At 42.2% G+C, this 17194-nt stretch overlaps 1 protein-coding gene across 6 annotated transcripts in view; it reads right to left on the bottom strand.

The window, feature by feature from the left end:
• LOC134944763 (sodium channel protein type 2 subunit alpha-like) overlaps positions 1-17194 on the bottom strand; it is a 329999-nt gene that overhangs the window by 70411 nt on the left and 242394 nt on the right. For all 6 annotated transcript variants that reach the window (XM_063933609.1, XM_063933606.1, XM_063933605.1 and 3 more), the window contains 4 exons: positions 12527-12656; positions 8999-9153; positions 6946-7119; positions 1720-1842 (listed from right to left, as the gene is read on the bottom strand). In XM_063933609.1, coding sequence (XP_063789679.1) covers positions 1720-1842; positions 6946-7119; positions 8999-9153; positions 12527-12656 — 582 coding nt within the window. The remainder of the gene's footprint in view (positions 1-1719; positions 1843-6945; positions 7120-8998; positions 9154-12526; positions 12657-17194) is intronic.

Raw genomic sequence — 17194 nt, forward strand, 5'->3', positions numbered from 1 at the left:
AATCACAATATACTGGTGGTCAGCAGACAATCACAATATACTGGTGGTCAGTGGTCACTGGTCAGTCACACTGGCAGTGGCACTCTGGCAGCAAAAGTGTGCACTGTACTTAAAATATGTACTCCTGCTATAACTGCTCCCCAGTCTCCCCCACAATTAAGCTGTGTGAGCAGTGAGCACTCAGCACAGTCAGATAATGATATACAGTATTACATATGATGCAGCACACTGGGCTGAGCACAGATATGGTATGTGACTGTGTCACACTGTGTATCGTTTTTTTTTTCAGGCAGAGAACGGATTAATTAAACTGGTGGTGGTCACTGGTCACTGGTCACACTATTAGCAAGTAGTACTCCGTCCTAAGCAGACAATCACAATATACTGGTGGTCAGTGTGGTCACTGGTCAGTCACACTGGCAGTGTGGCACTCTGGCAGCAAAAGTGTGCACTGTACTTAAAATATATTATTTATGTACTCCTGCTCTAACTGCTCCCCAGTCTCCCCCACAATTAAGCTGTGTGAGCAGTGAGCACTCAGCACAGTCAGATATACAGTATTACATATGATGATGCAGCACACTGAGGCTGAGCACAGATATGGTATGTGACTGTGTCACACTGTGTATCGTTTTTTTTCAGGCAGAGAACGGATTAATTAAACTGGTGGTCAATGGTCACACTATCAGCAAGTAGTAGTACTCCAGTCCTAATATGCTCCCCAAAATTAGTAAATACTAAATAGTGTCTCTAACTCTCTACTCTCTTCTCTATAAACGGAGAGGACGCCAGCCACGTCCTCTCCCTATCAATCTCAATGCACGTGTGAAAATGGCGGCGACGCGCGGCTCCTTATATAGAATCCGAGTCTCGCGATAGAATTCGAGCCTCGCGAGAATCCGACAGCGGGATGATGACGTTCGGGCGCGCTCGGGTTAGCCGAGCAAGGCGGGAAGGTTCGAACCTGCCTCGGACCCATGTAAAAAGGCTGAAGTTCGGGGGGGTTCGGTTTCCGAGAAACCGAACCCGCTCATCACTAATATATATATTTATATATATATATATTTATATATATATATATATATTAGCCCCTGAGGAAAACTACCAGAGTGTGGTTGAAACGGCTGTCGGGCCGCTGTTTGTATTTTTGTATTACTTTGCTACTGATGGACTGAATAAATCCTCTTCTGCTAAAACGTGAGTGCTGATCCTGCATCTTTTCAAAACTACATTGGAAAGTGAGTGTCAATGTTTATCTTTTTTGGACCCTGCACCACGACCGTTGGTATTTTGTTAACCCTTGCCAGTGTGCTGTTTCGCTTCTTGGATCTATCTATCTATCTATCTATCTATCTATCTATCTATCTATCTATATATATATATATATATATATATATAGTACAGATGTAGCCATGCTCATTGTGGCTGCGATGCGGCCGCACAGACGCTCACAGACACTCCTGTCGCACCAAGTCGCACCTACACCTTTGTACGCCGGGCTGCGCCTTTAGCCACTCAATGCTATATCAATGGGGCGTGGGGGCAACTAAGACGCACGCACACACCGGCATGCGTGCGCATCGCAGCTAACAAGGCACATCCACAACTAGTGGCAGCCACGATGAGTGTGGCTACATCTGTATATCAAACCAATCACATACTTTCCAAAGAATGCACCTAATGTATTTATTGCACATATTTCTTACTTTTAAAACTTACCCTCATCCCTTCAAACCGTGACAGTGCTCTCAGGGGTCTTAGTGCTCTCAGTGTTCTAAGCGATTTAATTGCTCCTAATTCTGAATAGCCCAGAGCATTGGCTACAAGGCTAATCAAAGAAATCTGCACAAAAGAGAGTAATAGTTGTTACTATAACAAATAATGAGGTTCGTAAATAGATGTTACAGTACCTAAATAGAATAAACCATGCATAAACAATATTTGCAGAATTTCTCTGATAATTAAAAGAGACTAGGTTCACTGCTATAAGACTACTTATTAGTTATGGTTGGTCGAACTTCACTTGAAGCATACCTACTAATATTTAGACAGAAAATCAGCATAAAATAAGCCCCAGCCCAGATTTACCCATAGCTGAAATTCCACCCTTTCAATGCCAGCAGTCAGGACAGTTGGGGACTTGACTTAAAGCTATTCTAAGCCTATTGTTTATATTTTTTAAATCTTTATATATATCTAAAGCAGCGGTTCCCAACTGGTGGTATGCGTACCCCCAGGGTTACGCGCCGGACTGCTGAGGGGTACTACGAATTGCAGCCGGTCACACCGCCATGGCTGTACGGTGTCGTTATATCAGTGGTATCCTGTAGAACCACCTAGGTCAGGATCAGGTACAATTGAATACAATGTCTTGTGTTTACAACAGAGCACTTTTAAGGATGGATACTGTGAGATTTGAAAATATTCATATCTGTGCCTTTTTTAATATTATGTGTAAAATATTTTGAGTTTTGCATGTATGTACCCCCGAGTAAGTGGTGTTTGGGAGCTAGCCCTTACTGTCACCATGTCACTGATAACATGCAGATTATACAAGGAGGTGACATTATACATGGCTATATAAACCATTTAGTTTAAATATACTAATGTGATGTAAAGAGAGGTACTGTTACTCTCATGACATCACTAATACAGCATGGACGGTGTAATGGTTAGCATCGCTGCCTCACAACACTGAGGTCATTTAGATTCCTATCATGGCCCAAACTGTGTGGAGTTTGTATATTCTCCCCGTACTTGTGTGGGTTTCCTCCGGGTTCTCCGGTTTCCTTCCACAATTCAAAAATATACTGGTAGGTTAATTGGCTCCCAGAGCGGTGTTATTTAACTATTTTGTTTTATTAAAATGTGTGATATGTGAAGATAATCCAGTTGTGTATTCCTAATTTTTAGCGCTGCATATGTGTTTCTTTTTTTTTGGTTAGCCTGTGTGTGAAATCCGTGTTATACCACCAGCAAGGATGGATGGGTGGGGGGGATTTATGAGAAGAGGGGGTATTCAAAAATGAAAAGCCTAATTAAGGGGCATGGGAGAAAAAAAAGGTTGGGAACCGCTGATCTAAAGGATATGCTATGGGATGAATTGTTAAAATGCTACTGTTACATTCAGTGCTTTTTTGTTGGGGTGCTCAGCAGTACGCAGTACTGGCTTATTTCCTGTGGTATAATCTTTCATTCCTATAACTAGATCCAGACACAGGAATAAATCAGTGAAATTATTTCAGAAATTAATAAAACAATTATCTGAACACTTATGCAGAGTATGGAAGCTACTACAGTATAGGAGGGGGGTATTCAATTGTAGTCGGAACTGCCGTCTTGCTGGAAAGACTGCAGTTTCCGACTTTTTTAGGTGGGAAACTGGTCTGACCTATTCAATCCCCCTGCCGTTGGATCCTCGTGTTTTGTCGGAATCGCGTCCAAATCAGACAGGTTTTAGCCCCGTTTCCGACAATCTCGATCTGACCTTAAAAGAAGTCGGATTGGCATTGTCGTAAATGACCAAATACTGGGATGTCGGAAAGGACCAGACATCGATTGAATATACCCTTAAATCTCATTTATCAACTTGGAAGTTTAGGTTAGTGCTGGCACATTTTTACTGTGTACTAATTTCCATACAAATAAATAAATGGTCATACTAGTTTAAGGGTTCTATGTGCTAAGCCTCGGATGGAGATAAAGTGGACAGAGATAAAGGACCAGCCAATCAGCGCCTAACTGCCATTACACGGGCTGGGTTTAAAAAATGACAGTTAGGAGCTGATTGGCTGGTACTTTATCTCAGTCCACTTTATCTCCATCCAATGTTTAGTAAGTAGACCCCTTTGTCTAGTGCTAAGTCTGCTTGCAGAATGTGGGGTCTTTTTAGTAAATGTTAGAGCTAATCATCTGATGATGTCTAGATGGCCTATTCATTAAATGTGGGTGTTATTGATTGAATAATAAGGCTGGTTGGGGTAGCCAGGTCAAAAGAGTCTTCTTGTTATGTGGCTTTCCAGAAGCTGAATAGAACCTCCTAACAGAATCCCTTTTCCAGACAGGGACCAACATTCCATGTTCTGGCCAAGCTGCAACTGACTTTACAAAAACAGCAACATCAGCACTTGTCTAAGCTGCATGAACATGTTAGAGAAACACAGTCTGCCAAATGTACTGATTTTGGCATAAGAGTCATAGGGGGTCATTCCGAGTTTATCGCTCGCTAGCAGTTTTTAGCAGCTGTGCAAGCGCATTGTCGCCGCCCACCAGGGAGTGTATTTTCGCTTTGCAGAAGTGCGTACGCCTGTACAGCAGAGCGCCTGCAAAATCTTTTTGTGCAAAACAAGACCAGCCCTGTAGTTACTTATCCTGTGCGTTGATTCTAATGACGGAGGCACGGCTTTTGACGTCACACACCCGCCCAGCCATGCCTACGTTTTCCCCGACACGCCTGTGTTTTCCTAAGCACTCCCTGAAAACGGTCAGTTGACACCCAGAAACGCCCTCTTTCTGTCAATCACCTTGCAGCCGTCTGTGCGATTGGAATCGTCGCTAGAACCAGTGCAAAACCACAATGGACTTTGTACCCGTACGACGCGCGTGTTCATTGCGGAGCACACGCATGCGCAGATTAGCCGTTTTTTCACTGATCGCTACGCAGCGAACAACGGCAGCTAGCGATCAACTCGGAATGACCCCCATAGGGCCTAATTCAGTTGATCGCAGCAGCAAATTTGTTAGCAGTTGGGCAAAACCATGTGCACTGCAGGTGGGGACAGATATAACGTGCAGAGACAGATTTGGGTGGTGTGTGTTCAAACTGAAATCTAAATTGCAGTGTAAAAATAAAGCAGCCAGTATTTACCCTGCACAGAAACAAAATAACCCACCCAAATCTAACTCTCTCTGCAAATGTTATTTCTGCCACACCTGCAGTGCCATGGTTTTTCCCAACTGCTAACAAATTTGCTGCTGCGATCAACTCGGAATTACCCCCATAGTTAGAGAACTTTTTCACAGTTAGGACTTTTCATGGCCATTCAGGTAGTATGACCATATATGTCGCACTTAGGAGGTAATTCAGAGTTGCTCGCAGCAGCAAATTTGTTAGCAGTTGGGCAAAACCATGTGCACTGCAGGAGGGGTAGATATAACATGAGCAGAGAGAGTTAGATTTTGGTGTGGCGTGTTCAAACTGAAATCTGAATTGCAGTGCACAAATAAAGCAGACAGTATTTACCCTGCACAGAAACAAAATCACCCACCCAAATCTAACTCTCTCTGCAAATGTTATATCTGCCCCCCCTGCAGTGCACATAGGGCCTAATTCAGACCTAATCGTAGATGTGCTAATTTGTGCTAAATTTAGCACATCTACGATCAGTCTTCAGACATGCGTGGGGACGCCCAACACAGGGCTAGTCCGCCCTGCATGTCAGGCCCGACCCCCCCGCACAAGTACAAAAGCATCGCACAGCGGCGATGCTTTTGTACAGGAAGAGTAGCTCCCAGCCAGCGCAGATCCTGCGCACTGGCAGGGAGCTACTCTTCGCTGCCCGGTTCATAGCGGCTGCGTGTGATGTCATGCAGCCACTGCGGCCCCCCCACCCCAACGGTCCGGGCACGCCTTCTTTTCCTGCCCCTCCCGCCCAGTGACTGCTTCTGCCTGTCAATCAGGCAGAGGCGATCACAGGGCTAAGACATCCGTCGGCTGTCTAGCATGCGCCGCACACTGCGGCGCCGGTGCCTGCGCAGTTCAGACTTGATCGCTGCTGTGCAAATACACACAGCAGCGATCAGGTCTGAATCAGCCCCATGGTTTTACCCAACTGCTAACAAATTTGCTGCTGTGATCAACTCTAAAATACCCCCTTAATGCTGCTTTCAAAATCCATCCTTGCCAACAGTACTTAAGCTACAGTACTGAGTTGTCTGGTGGAGGAGGGGCCAGAGTACTGCCCAGCACCAAACAGCTCATGCTGATGCTCCATGTGGGTGGTCTGCTCAGCACTCCATTGATTTTATCAGCGGAAGCCACCGACACCCTGCAGAGTGCTCATCCCCATATGGTGTAGAAGAGATGGCCCCATGAAGACCAGAGCTCTGTTCCCTTTGGCACTACAGCAGGTAGAAATATATTTAGGAATTGGCGAGACTTGAGGCCCACATCACAAGGAAAGACCCATTGTTTAACACCTCATCTAAAGCTGCCATAGACTGCATAATAGTGCAGCTGAACAGCTGATGTGGGGAGGAGTGACAGCCTCATAACTGGAGCACCACACTGCACAATGTATGGCGGTGATCCCCATTCACTGCATGAAGTTGGCTCCATGACAGATGGATCAAACTGATTTGATGATCAAATTGAATAAACCAGAGCTATTTTACTCAACTTTTAAGTTGTGGAAGATTATCATACAGATCCACAGTCATTTGGTCATCTGGTTAGCATGATTATCAAGTAGTATATGACCAGTCTAAGAGTGTGTACACACAGTGAGATCCATGCTATGCCCGATTTTTGACTAACTTTTCTTGAGATATGGACTATGTGTGCTTACGATTTTGGCTTATGTGAGATTTTGGCTTATGTGAGATGTCATTGACATGTCAGATGAACTAGATAGTATACCGATCTAGCAAGGATTGACTTGCCTGCACTATCTTTTCTTTTCTTGCGATGCCGACCTGGCGGGACCGCGCATTGGGATCGCAAGGTGACTTTCACCTTGCGATCTGCACTAACTTTTCTTGCGATTTTGACTATATAGTCAAAATCGAAAGAAAATATCTCACCGTGTGTACACACCCTAAGACTGGTTTATTCTCAATTCCTGTATTTGCCTTCATCTAGAATTTCAAAACTGTGTGGGAGTTTAATGGACATTCCATGACTATCTTGCTACCAAAGTCTAGTAAGTTATATGTAGAAGTACATACATCTACTATCAGAAAATCCAGCCAGCACCAGGCGTTAGTGAAATATGTTGCAAATCCATATGCCACCCACTTCAAAAGCATTTCAGCGATAAAGACGTAAGTGAAGACCTTGTCGGCGTATTCCAACACTGTTTTGATGGTTTTATGCTTTTCAATATAAATATCTTCAAATGCCTAAAAAACAAGTTAGATGTTGTTATTTTATAATACACATGGGACTACAGTAGATCTGCACAGTATTGATTAATTAACAAGCTTTGTGAGCAATGATATTTTCTGTTAGGGATAAATGGCCCCTTGCAACAAATGCTGGTTCCCATTAAATGGTTTCTTAAACACCCATGTGCACTGTAAACGGGGACGATTTGGGAATAATCCAGAGGGTGCCGAGTCTGACCCGGTTTGGAATTGTATGTTCCAAATCTCGGGTCAGACCCAGGACTTGGGTAGAAAAGTGGTATTAATGTGCTCCTTCTTTCTGCAAACTTTTGTATGCCTGAAAATAGGCTTTCTACCAGTGTTCGGTCCAAATTACCATATTGCTCTCTGTAAAAAATGATACAAGTTAAATGCCATTTAATTATAATATACATGATGCATATGATTAATTTCTTTTGATGACTACATAATGGGATGCATTCAGTGGTGGCTCTAGAGGTGAGGCTGCAGCACAGTCCAAAATTCAAATAGGGGAGCAACACCAACTGCCAGTGAAACCCGTCCGGAAATGCTTGGCAGCGTTTGGAGTGACAGTTGGTGTGGCTCCCCTGTTTGAATTTTGGATTGTGCTGTAGCCCCAACTCTGGAGCGGCCGCTGGATGCATCCATAATAGTCTCTAGAACTAATAACAGCAAAATAAAAAAGTAGAGAGGATTAGGGTTTCCCCAAGGAATTAAGGGGGACATTTACTAAGCAGTGATAAGAGCAGAGAAGTGAGCAGTGGAGAAGTTTCCCCATCAACCAATCAGCAGCTCTGTATAATTTTATAGTATGCAAATTATATATGTTACTTCAGTGCTGATTAGTTGCCATGGGCACTTCTACAATGGCTCACTTCTCCGCTCTTATCACTGCTTAGTAAATGTCCCCTTAAATACCTTATAACAACCACACAAATCAGCTTATTTACAGGGTACAAATACAATAATTGCGTGGGACCGGTGTCATTGTACATAGCTGTCCAGTCTCGTGTCTACCTAACATGTTATCTACTGAAATGTTGCCCACAGTCTGGGCCATTATAATAAATGGGCAAAGGTCTATATTTAAGAAAGGATACAAATTGTAAGTGATTATTTTTACCAATATAAATTAATGGAATCTTTAGAATATTAAAAATGTCTTCATTAAATAAGGTTTTCAAGTACTATCCTGCTTGCATCAGACGTGAACTTAAGGTGTGCACACAAGGTGCAATGCACTTTACAGCCTGACATTGACTATTCAACGTGGCCGGAGACCGGCACAGTCTATTTTTCATGTATACAGAGAGAAAGAAGAATTGCCTTAGGGTGGTGCACCACCCTAAGGCAATTCTTCTTGCTCTCTGTATACATAACTGATTCCTATTTTGCCTGTGGTAGCACCCCCCACTTCTATTACTACATCAAAGTAAATGTACAATTATTTTTGAATTAGGAATATTTGGGGGTCACTCTTGAATATAAGGTGACTTGTGCGACCTTTATCTATTGTATATTACAGTCTATTTTTCCTTGCGATGCCGATCCTGCGGGACCACGCATCGGCATCGCAAAGGACTGTACACACTGTGCGATATGCACTATATTTTCTTACGATTTTTACTATATAGCCAAAATCGTAAGAAAAATCGCACTGTGTGTACACACCTTAACATATAAGGAACTACATGTATAATGACTCGTAGGATGATTTCACAAAGCAGACAACATCCATATAAAAATAAAATCTGCATTTTCTCATTTTAATTTTATCGACTCAGGTCTAATTTTATCGCTTGGTCCTGCTGATGAAAATAATGAAATAAGCATGATTAAGTTAGCAGGCTACAATGCATCTTGTTGTACTCACCAGGGCACCACTGCTAAGTAGGATCATAAGGATTATAAACGATTCAAACCAGCTGTGCTCAACAATAAGAAAGCAGGTTTTTCGGAGATTCCACCAGGTTTTCCCTCTTCCCTCCTCAATGCTTATTTGGCAGCAGGCAAATTTCCTCACACAACCTGAAAACACAGAAATTGTCCAATTAACAGACTTTGGTGATATTATGAAACAAACTCACAGTCCTGCTACTGTAACACAGGTTTATGTTAAAGGTCCATTTCTCTCCTATGCTCTGATAAGCACATGACCCGATTTAGGGTTACACATACTGTAAATGCATTTGTGCGATCTAAAGCTACATTTTGGTGCAATTGGCTACTTTAACATGCACACAATTTGGGCAGGATGGACTAAACGGAAAATGGCGTAAACTCCCATTTACCGCATTTTCGTAATGTACTGTGCCCCAGCCCCGGGTCAGTGCCACGGAGGGGTTCGCCAGCTTTTGCTGGCGGTACCCCATAGAAGCCTATGGGCATCTCTCCGCCGCGCTGTTAGGGATCCAATTGGATCCCTCCCAGCATGCCCCGTGCCCTCCCCCGTCACCTTGCACTTGCGCAGACTGACTCACGCGGCCGAATATCAGGCTGCCGCAGGGGATCGCAGAGGACAGCTATTTTTGGAAGAGCTGTCCTCCGCAATGCTAATCACATATGTAAGTACATATGCGATTAGCATCGTGGCGATGTACAGTATATTAATGCATCCCACCCTTTGTATCTGTATTTAGAGTTTCATGTGCCTTGAACTCGCAGTTCTGTTTCAGAGTTGCACACAAGTCGGATACACACATAGGGGGCCTGATTCAAATGCTTTCACAACTTTGATGGTGTTACAGCTGAGCAATTATCGGTATACTGTGCATGCATCGTTTCCGCAGTGCGCACGTGCCAAGGTACCTTTATGATGTTACTCTCAGTGAAAAATCAGCCGCAGAGTGACAGGAAGAGGCATTTTGGGGGAGGTATCGGGGAGTGTTTGCAAAAATGCATGTTGTGACCATTTTCAGGGTGTGTCTCATCGCGTGACTTCAATAGCGTAAGCATAAAACATGGCGCCAGCGCCGCAGCTCTCGCGGCTTATACTGCACAACCATGGAGGCAATCAGGGAGTCAGTGTTCCTCGTATCTATTTCACGGTTGCGATGGAGTAAGCAGTTGCTGAGCATGATGTGATGGCTTCAGCTGGTGTCTCTGTTCTCCTTTGGGAGGCTAATATACTTGCCATGCCTCTCAGTTCCATCGCTAAAAAATATCACTGCTGCGTTGGCATTGTGACCGCATCTGAATCAAGTCCAGTGAGTCTAAGTCCCATGTGGTGGGAGTAGGCTTCGCTCTAATATGGTAACACAGCACCCGCCTTGTATAAGTAGGCATTAGTGATCTGGGATCTGTCCTAGAACCTAGCATCAGATCACCTGCGACACCATCGGCTGGCTACGTGACCCAAGCCGGCCACCACAGTTCCTACAAAATGGGCAGGATACCCTGGTTTTGGTACTCCCTCAAAACAGCAGCGACATGCCTCCATTTTGGGAAACGAAGACCATTGCTGCCTCTTCTGTGCCCCAAAATAGCTGCAGACTAGCAATCACTCATAGTTCATTCAACGATGCAGTTCCCATGCTTCATTCAACGATGCAGCTTTAGTTCATTCAACGATGCAGTTCCCATACTGCACATGTGCAGGGTCCAGCGCATGTGCAAAGTACCAAACATTGGTACTCTGTGCTATGTGGGGCTGATCCAAGGGGATCTGAATTAGGAAATACATGCAGATCTTATTCCCATGCAGAGTTGGACATATCTATGCCCCTGCACCACGCCTATCCCATCTGCTTGTTAAAAAAGCCATCCTCACTATTGGTGTGCATTTGCATCAGCACTATACCTAGAATTGGAGAGCATTTGGTGTAAGGATGCACACTAAGGGATTCTACTATAAAGAACATGCATGTATGGGTTGGGATCGGGTGATCGGCGGTTGGGATCCTGGCGGTCAGCATTCCAACGTGGGATCCCGGCCGCCAGAATGCCGGCGGGGGAAGTGCAACAAAGCCCCTTGTGGGCTCCCTGCGCTCGCCACGCTGCGGACTCGGTGGCTCCCTGCGCTAATCACAGGATCTATTCCCACTCTATGGGTGTTGTGGACACCCATGAGTGGGAATAGTCCTGAACCCCCTGCTGGCATTCTAGTGGACAGAATTTCAGAGTCAGCATGCTGACCGCCGGGATCATAACTACATCCCACATGTACAAATGAATAAATGAGGTGGTAATAATTATAATGGTAATAGAAAGAAAAAGCTAGAGATGAAAAGGAGAAAGATTTGCTTCTAAAGGAGTACAGCAGAGCCATGTAATCCTTACCTAACAAGAATGGTGATAGACTTCAATGTAATTGGTGGCTGGTGACTCAATCCCAGATGAAAAGCACAATAAAGCTAAGGACCATTTTAACATAAAACTACTCTACTCTATAACATAAAGTATTTGCCTTGTTCCTGATATGGTCACAAAATATCATATGTTTCACGTGCACAATTTGACCTTAAGTATCCCCAAGCTTACCCCAGACACATGACACAGTATAATGAATTAAACATCCCCATCCCATTTATTGTTAGAATACAAATTCCTGAAATACAACTTTACAAATGTTACTGCAGAACGGCACCATTTTCCCCAGTGTATCCAGTCAACAGTAAACATGTCAACATTCAAAATGTTGATTGAGTGTGGGGCAGGTTAAACTTAGGCATTAGGGGGAGTGTTAGGGTAGGATTTAGGGTTAGGTATAGTAGGGAAATATTGCAAACACCACTAGTCTCTTCAAGGTCCGACCGAGAAGTTATGGTCAAATGACCGACAGGACCCGGAAGCTGCCCTGGAGCCACTGGGAGAATGATAAAAGACCACCAGGGACGGTTTGTCAACAGTTGATATTGTCAACATATCATCTGGGTGCACATGATAATGTTGACATGATCACTGCCAACATGCTGCATGCTGATATCCTGCATGGAGCAGTTTGATCATGCTGGCATTCTCATGTTGATGTGATAACTGTCAACATTATCACTGTCAACAAATCACATCAAACCCCTCTCTGAGATTGCCAACTTCATGCTAAAAGTGCTACTGTATGTCTCTTCTGACAACACAGGGTTGGAGAAGCCTGGGTAACTAATTAGATTGAAACCCCTAATGTGGTAAAAAAAAAAAAAAAAATGAAAACAAAAACAATATAAGTTTAATAAGACTAAACTGAGCAGTTTTCCAGAGGAACAACTGAAATGTTTATTCAGCTGAAAGGGATGGCAGAAAAGCAATACATGGTGGGGCTATTATGTGGTGTTTAATGTTCTCCATGTACCTACTAAACATTTCTAAGTTTGCTGGGTAAACCATTGAGGGACACCAATGCAAGATCCAAGATTTTTGCCATCTTACAGGGTTTTTATAATAGTTCACGTTAAAAAAGTATTCATACCATCCGTAAAGCATGGCTCTGGATCAAGAGCTCCTTCATAGTCATAGCCCAAGAATTCGTCTTCTCCTTCAATTCCTGGTGGTCTGATGTCTATTGTGCTACCCTCAGATGAACTGGAAAGTTTCACCTTCTGCCAAAAAAAAAAAAAAAAAGCAACACAATACAATTTTGTCTCCATTTCCATATTCATTTTTTTTTATTATTGTTTAAATGGACAAATAAGTATATAAAATATTAACTACAAAGCTTACTGAATAATGTTGCCATTTCTTCAGTTAACTCAATATAAAAAAGTGTTTTATTCTGAGATCGTTTTTAATATATTAATTTAATATATATTTATTTCATTGTCATATTGTATATTAACTACTGATATTACAGTACAATATGACTTTGAAACGGGATCAGTACGTAATCCCGCTGGACGGGATCCCGGTGGTCGAAATACCGACGCCGGAATCCCGACCACACAATCCCGACGGGTGGCGAGTGGAACGCAGCCGCTTGCGGGCTCGCTTCGCTCGCCACGCTGTGGGCACGGTGCCTCGTGTCACTCGGCACACTATTATATTCTCCCTCTATGGGTGTCGTGGACACCCACGGAGGGAGAATATGTCGGGATTGTGGCGGTCGGGATTCCGGCATCGGTATTTCGACCGCCGGGATCCCGTCCAGCGGGATGTTGACCGCATCCCTTTGAAACAGAACGTAGTACTCTGGGGGTCATTCAGACCTGGACGCAGCCGCACACGTGCACTGGTCGAAGTGTGCCTACGCGACCCTACACCTGGCAGCCGCATCCTGGAAGGATGCAGCCGCAAGGTGATTGAAAGCATTTCAGCATTGCAGGGGCATGGCGAGCCAAATAGGGTCGTGTCGGCAGCATTTCAGGGTGGCTGGTTGACGTCACATGCAGTTGCTCCAAAAAAAAAATAGTACTTGACCGCCTGCCAGCGCAGTCAGGCTGTGCATGCAGGGGTCAACCACAAATCGGTGCATGGTGAGTCAGCGCCACACATGCTGGGCGGCTTTGCCCTGTGCTGGGCAGCCCCCAGCATGTAAGGAGATGGACGAAGATCTTGCTGGGCGAAGATCTCTGAATAACCATCTGTTCATAAATTGCCACAATAATGCGAAAATAATAAGATGCATCAGAAGCCCTAATGACAGGGAAAATAAGCATGCTGGATGAGCACAGATATTTGGAAGCACCACATACAGTAGGTCATTACTAAATGTACAACTGTAGAAATAGCAGGCTATTGATGATACCTAATAATCTGAAATTTTAATGGTCATTTTAATTGTCAGAAAATATTAATTTCTTAGAACTATTTTATACAGATGGTATGTGGCTGCGGCTGTGAAGCTCTATAAAGAAAGGTAGCATGAATCAAAAGTAACATAAAAGGGTAAAAAAGTTCACTGATTGGCTTGTAACTGTAGGTTTTGCTTAATACATTATGTTATGCTTATCCAGCCCTTCTGGGCTTTTTCATTGCACTGGAATATGACACTGCACTACTGAATGCAAATGTATTCAATTGGTATAGTTTCCCAGAACAGTGGACATGAATAATTAAGCCCCGATTCATATAAAGATATGGAAAAATGTATTTATAAAAAATTCCAGATGGTGGGGTTACCTCTATAATAAGCCCAATTTTTCAATTAAAAGCAAAATGAATTTCAGGAAAAGGTGTAAAACTAAGCATTTCCTTGTCAAACATGCTGTACAAAACTTACCAAGACTGACTTATAGTGATTAATACTGTATGTACAGGTAACAAAAGAGAAGAAAGTGATGGTATCCTGAAACTGGTGAAGAAAAGATCTGGAGCAATGTTAGCAAGTATTACCAAACAATGGTAACTATTTGTAAGAGTTCCAGCATAGGTGATAGAAAAATACAGTTAGTATAGTAAAGCATAGTAAATGTAAAAATCAGCCTTTACTGAGAGACATGCAATAAGATAATGGACTCACTCAACACATATATTTTATTACGTGAACTAGAGATAGCTAGAGATACACTGAAGCCCACGTTGCCTACCTAAAAGATGTTTTTGTTTTTCTTATCATTCATTATTACTGAAGATGTTTTCCTCTATGCATTAAAATAAAAATCACCAAATATTTTTTGTATTACTAAAGAATAACACTGAATATAAAAAATACAATTCTTGATGTGTATTCAGATTTTCACCTGTGAACAGAAAACATTGTCTTTATCCCAAAGACTGTCTTCAGTGCGTAATTAAACATCTGTTTTGAATTATATTGAGATGTCTTGGTTCCTTTGCTAATTTATGAGCTTGGTTAGCAACATGGGTCTCTAATGAATATCACCCTAAAGAGTTATGCTTCTATAGAATAAATTATGTTTGAGGAAAATACATGTCCTGGAAAAGGGTAGTCAAACATTTACAAACAATAAAATGTCATCAGAACCTCAATTAAACACAAGCAAATTAAGTATGTTTAAATTAAGGAGATCATGATTAAATGCAAGAAGGGTTCAGTCATTATTTTTCAAATGCTATTAAAAAAATGGATTATTGCGCTTTGCCACTGATATTTCTGGGTATATTTTTTATGCATTTTTTTTTCCAAAATCCTTTTTTATTATATTGTACAGGAAGAAAATATATATTTTATGTTTATTTGTTTGAAAAATGATGCATATTCCCTTTGCATTTTCACCTTGCATTTTTTGCATTCCTCGTTCAATTGAATTAGTCTTCCCACAGTATGGCATGCAGATTATTAAAATATTGTTACACCAGTGACCTCTTACTACATGCGACCTGTAGACAGCAACATCAACTTGGTTGTTGATGGACAATATGATTGGTTAAAGCAACATGCTGCTCTAGTCATTTCAGCACCATGGAGAGTGGCAACTACCAAACCTGTGATGTGAACAGACAAGACCTTGGATGCATCACAAAACAGGGTTGGTTTGCCAGTCTTGCATGACCATGCTATGGTATAGTTAAACAGTTCAGCAACTGGGACAGCTGTGCATATTCTTTATTGTGTTGCAATGAATGGTAAGGCGCACAGCTGAGCTGCATGCAGACTGATAGTCATCGGGAACATAACCAAATATATTACTTGAGTAGACACGTTGCTCTGTCTTGTTAAAACAAACATCAGAGCTGTAATCTTGAATCCTTCAACTTGATATTACCCCTGTGAGAAGTGAGAAGGGGAAGCGATAAAAGTCAACAAAATGGATCTTTTCTGCAATGTACGGCTGCGTGAATTAAGTTATAAGGAAAGGACAAAAAAATATGATTATAACAAATATTGGGTCAGATGTATTAAGCCTGGAGAAGGGATAAAGAAGTGATAAAGCAGTGATAAGTGCAAGGTGATATCACACCAGCCAGTCAGTTCCTGTCATTTTTCAAATCCGTAATGATTGGCTGGTGCGTTATCACCTTGCACTTATTACTGCTTTATCACTTCTTTATCCCTTCTCCAGGTTAATACATCTGCCACATTGTACTGTATTCAGTGTATATTTAGTGTGATCACTGTTCATGCATGTTTTATTTAATGCATAGCCCTCAAAGATGAAGACACTTTAACATAAACAAATGGTAGAAAAAAAAGTCTATTGGAGAGTGCATCTAGTACATGATCATATATTGGATAGGAGTTATATTAATATGTTGCACATGTAGAGCCTGATGTAGAGCTGGATGAGATTGCACCCCAAAGCACAGGTGTAAAATAGTTCACTAAAACAGACACCACTGTATGCATATGCAATGCTGCAATTATCACAAGTTGAGTGTACAGTAAGTTGCCACCAATAGCATACTGTAGTATGCGCTTGCTTCATGCCAGGCACACATCACTTACACTTACTATACACCCATGTTTTTAACCATTTACTTGTGAAACAGACATTCATGGCTTTCATAAAACTTAAAACACTACACTGATAACAAACACTAAATAACAAATCTTGTGTTTGAAAATGTATAGTATAAAGATTACTAAAACATGCACACAAAAATAATACATGCATGATTATCAAAGACAGCACCTACAGTATATGTGTCAGAGTTTTATTTGCAACCAGCCAGTCGGACGTGGTTTGTTATTGCTGGTGGCTGTCAACACGTGTTTGCACCTTACGCTCAATCACCTGCAAATGCTATGGCTTCCACATATTTTGCGAACACACCCTTGCTGTACTCAGCCTACATTAGTCCACCCGTTCCCTCTCCCACCCCCAAACTCCAAATACAAGCTTTCGTAAATTCCAGAACAAAGACAATCTGTGGGCGATTTTATGGACATGTGCAGGGCAACTTTACATATGCTACACTATGCACACTGGAGTATGTGTCACTCTGCATCAAACACTTAACCTCTAAAATATATATATATATTTTTTTAAACAACTTTTGAAGTGTTATTGTCTGGATTGTGTGCATATATGTCTACTATGGGGTGGGGGTGGGGATGCGTTATAAAATCCACAGTAGAAAGAAATATGTTAAGGTGAGTGGTTAGGTTGCAAAGCAAAACAATTTTTTTTTTATAGTACTTGTCTTTGACACAAATTGTATGCGTGTTTGTGTATGTATATATATATATATATATATATACATACATACACATATATTTATATATAGATGAAATGAGGCA

The sequence above is a fragment of the Pseudophryne corroboree genome, chromosome 7 (assembly GCF_028390025.1).
Source record: "Pseudophryne corroboree isolate aPseCor3 chromosome 7, aPseCor3.hap2, whole genome shotgun sequence".
NCBI classification, from domain to species: Eukaryota; Metazoa; Chordata; class Amphibia; order Anura; family Myobatrachidae; genus Pseudophryne; species Pseudophryne corroboree.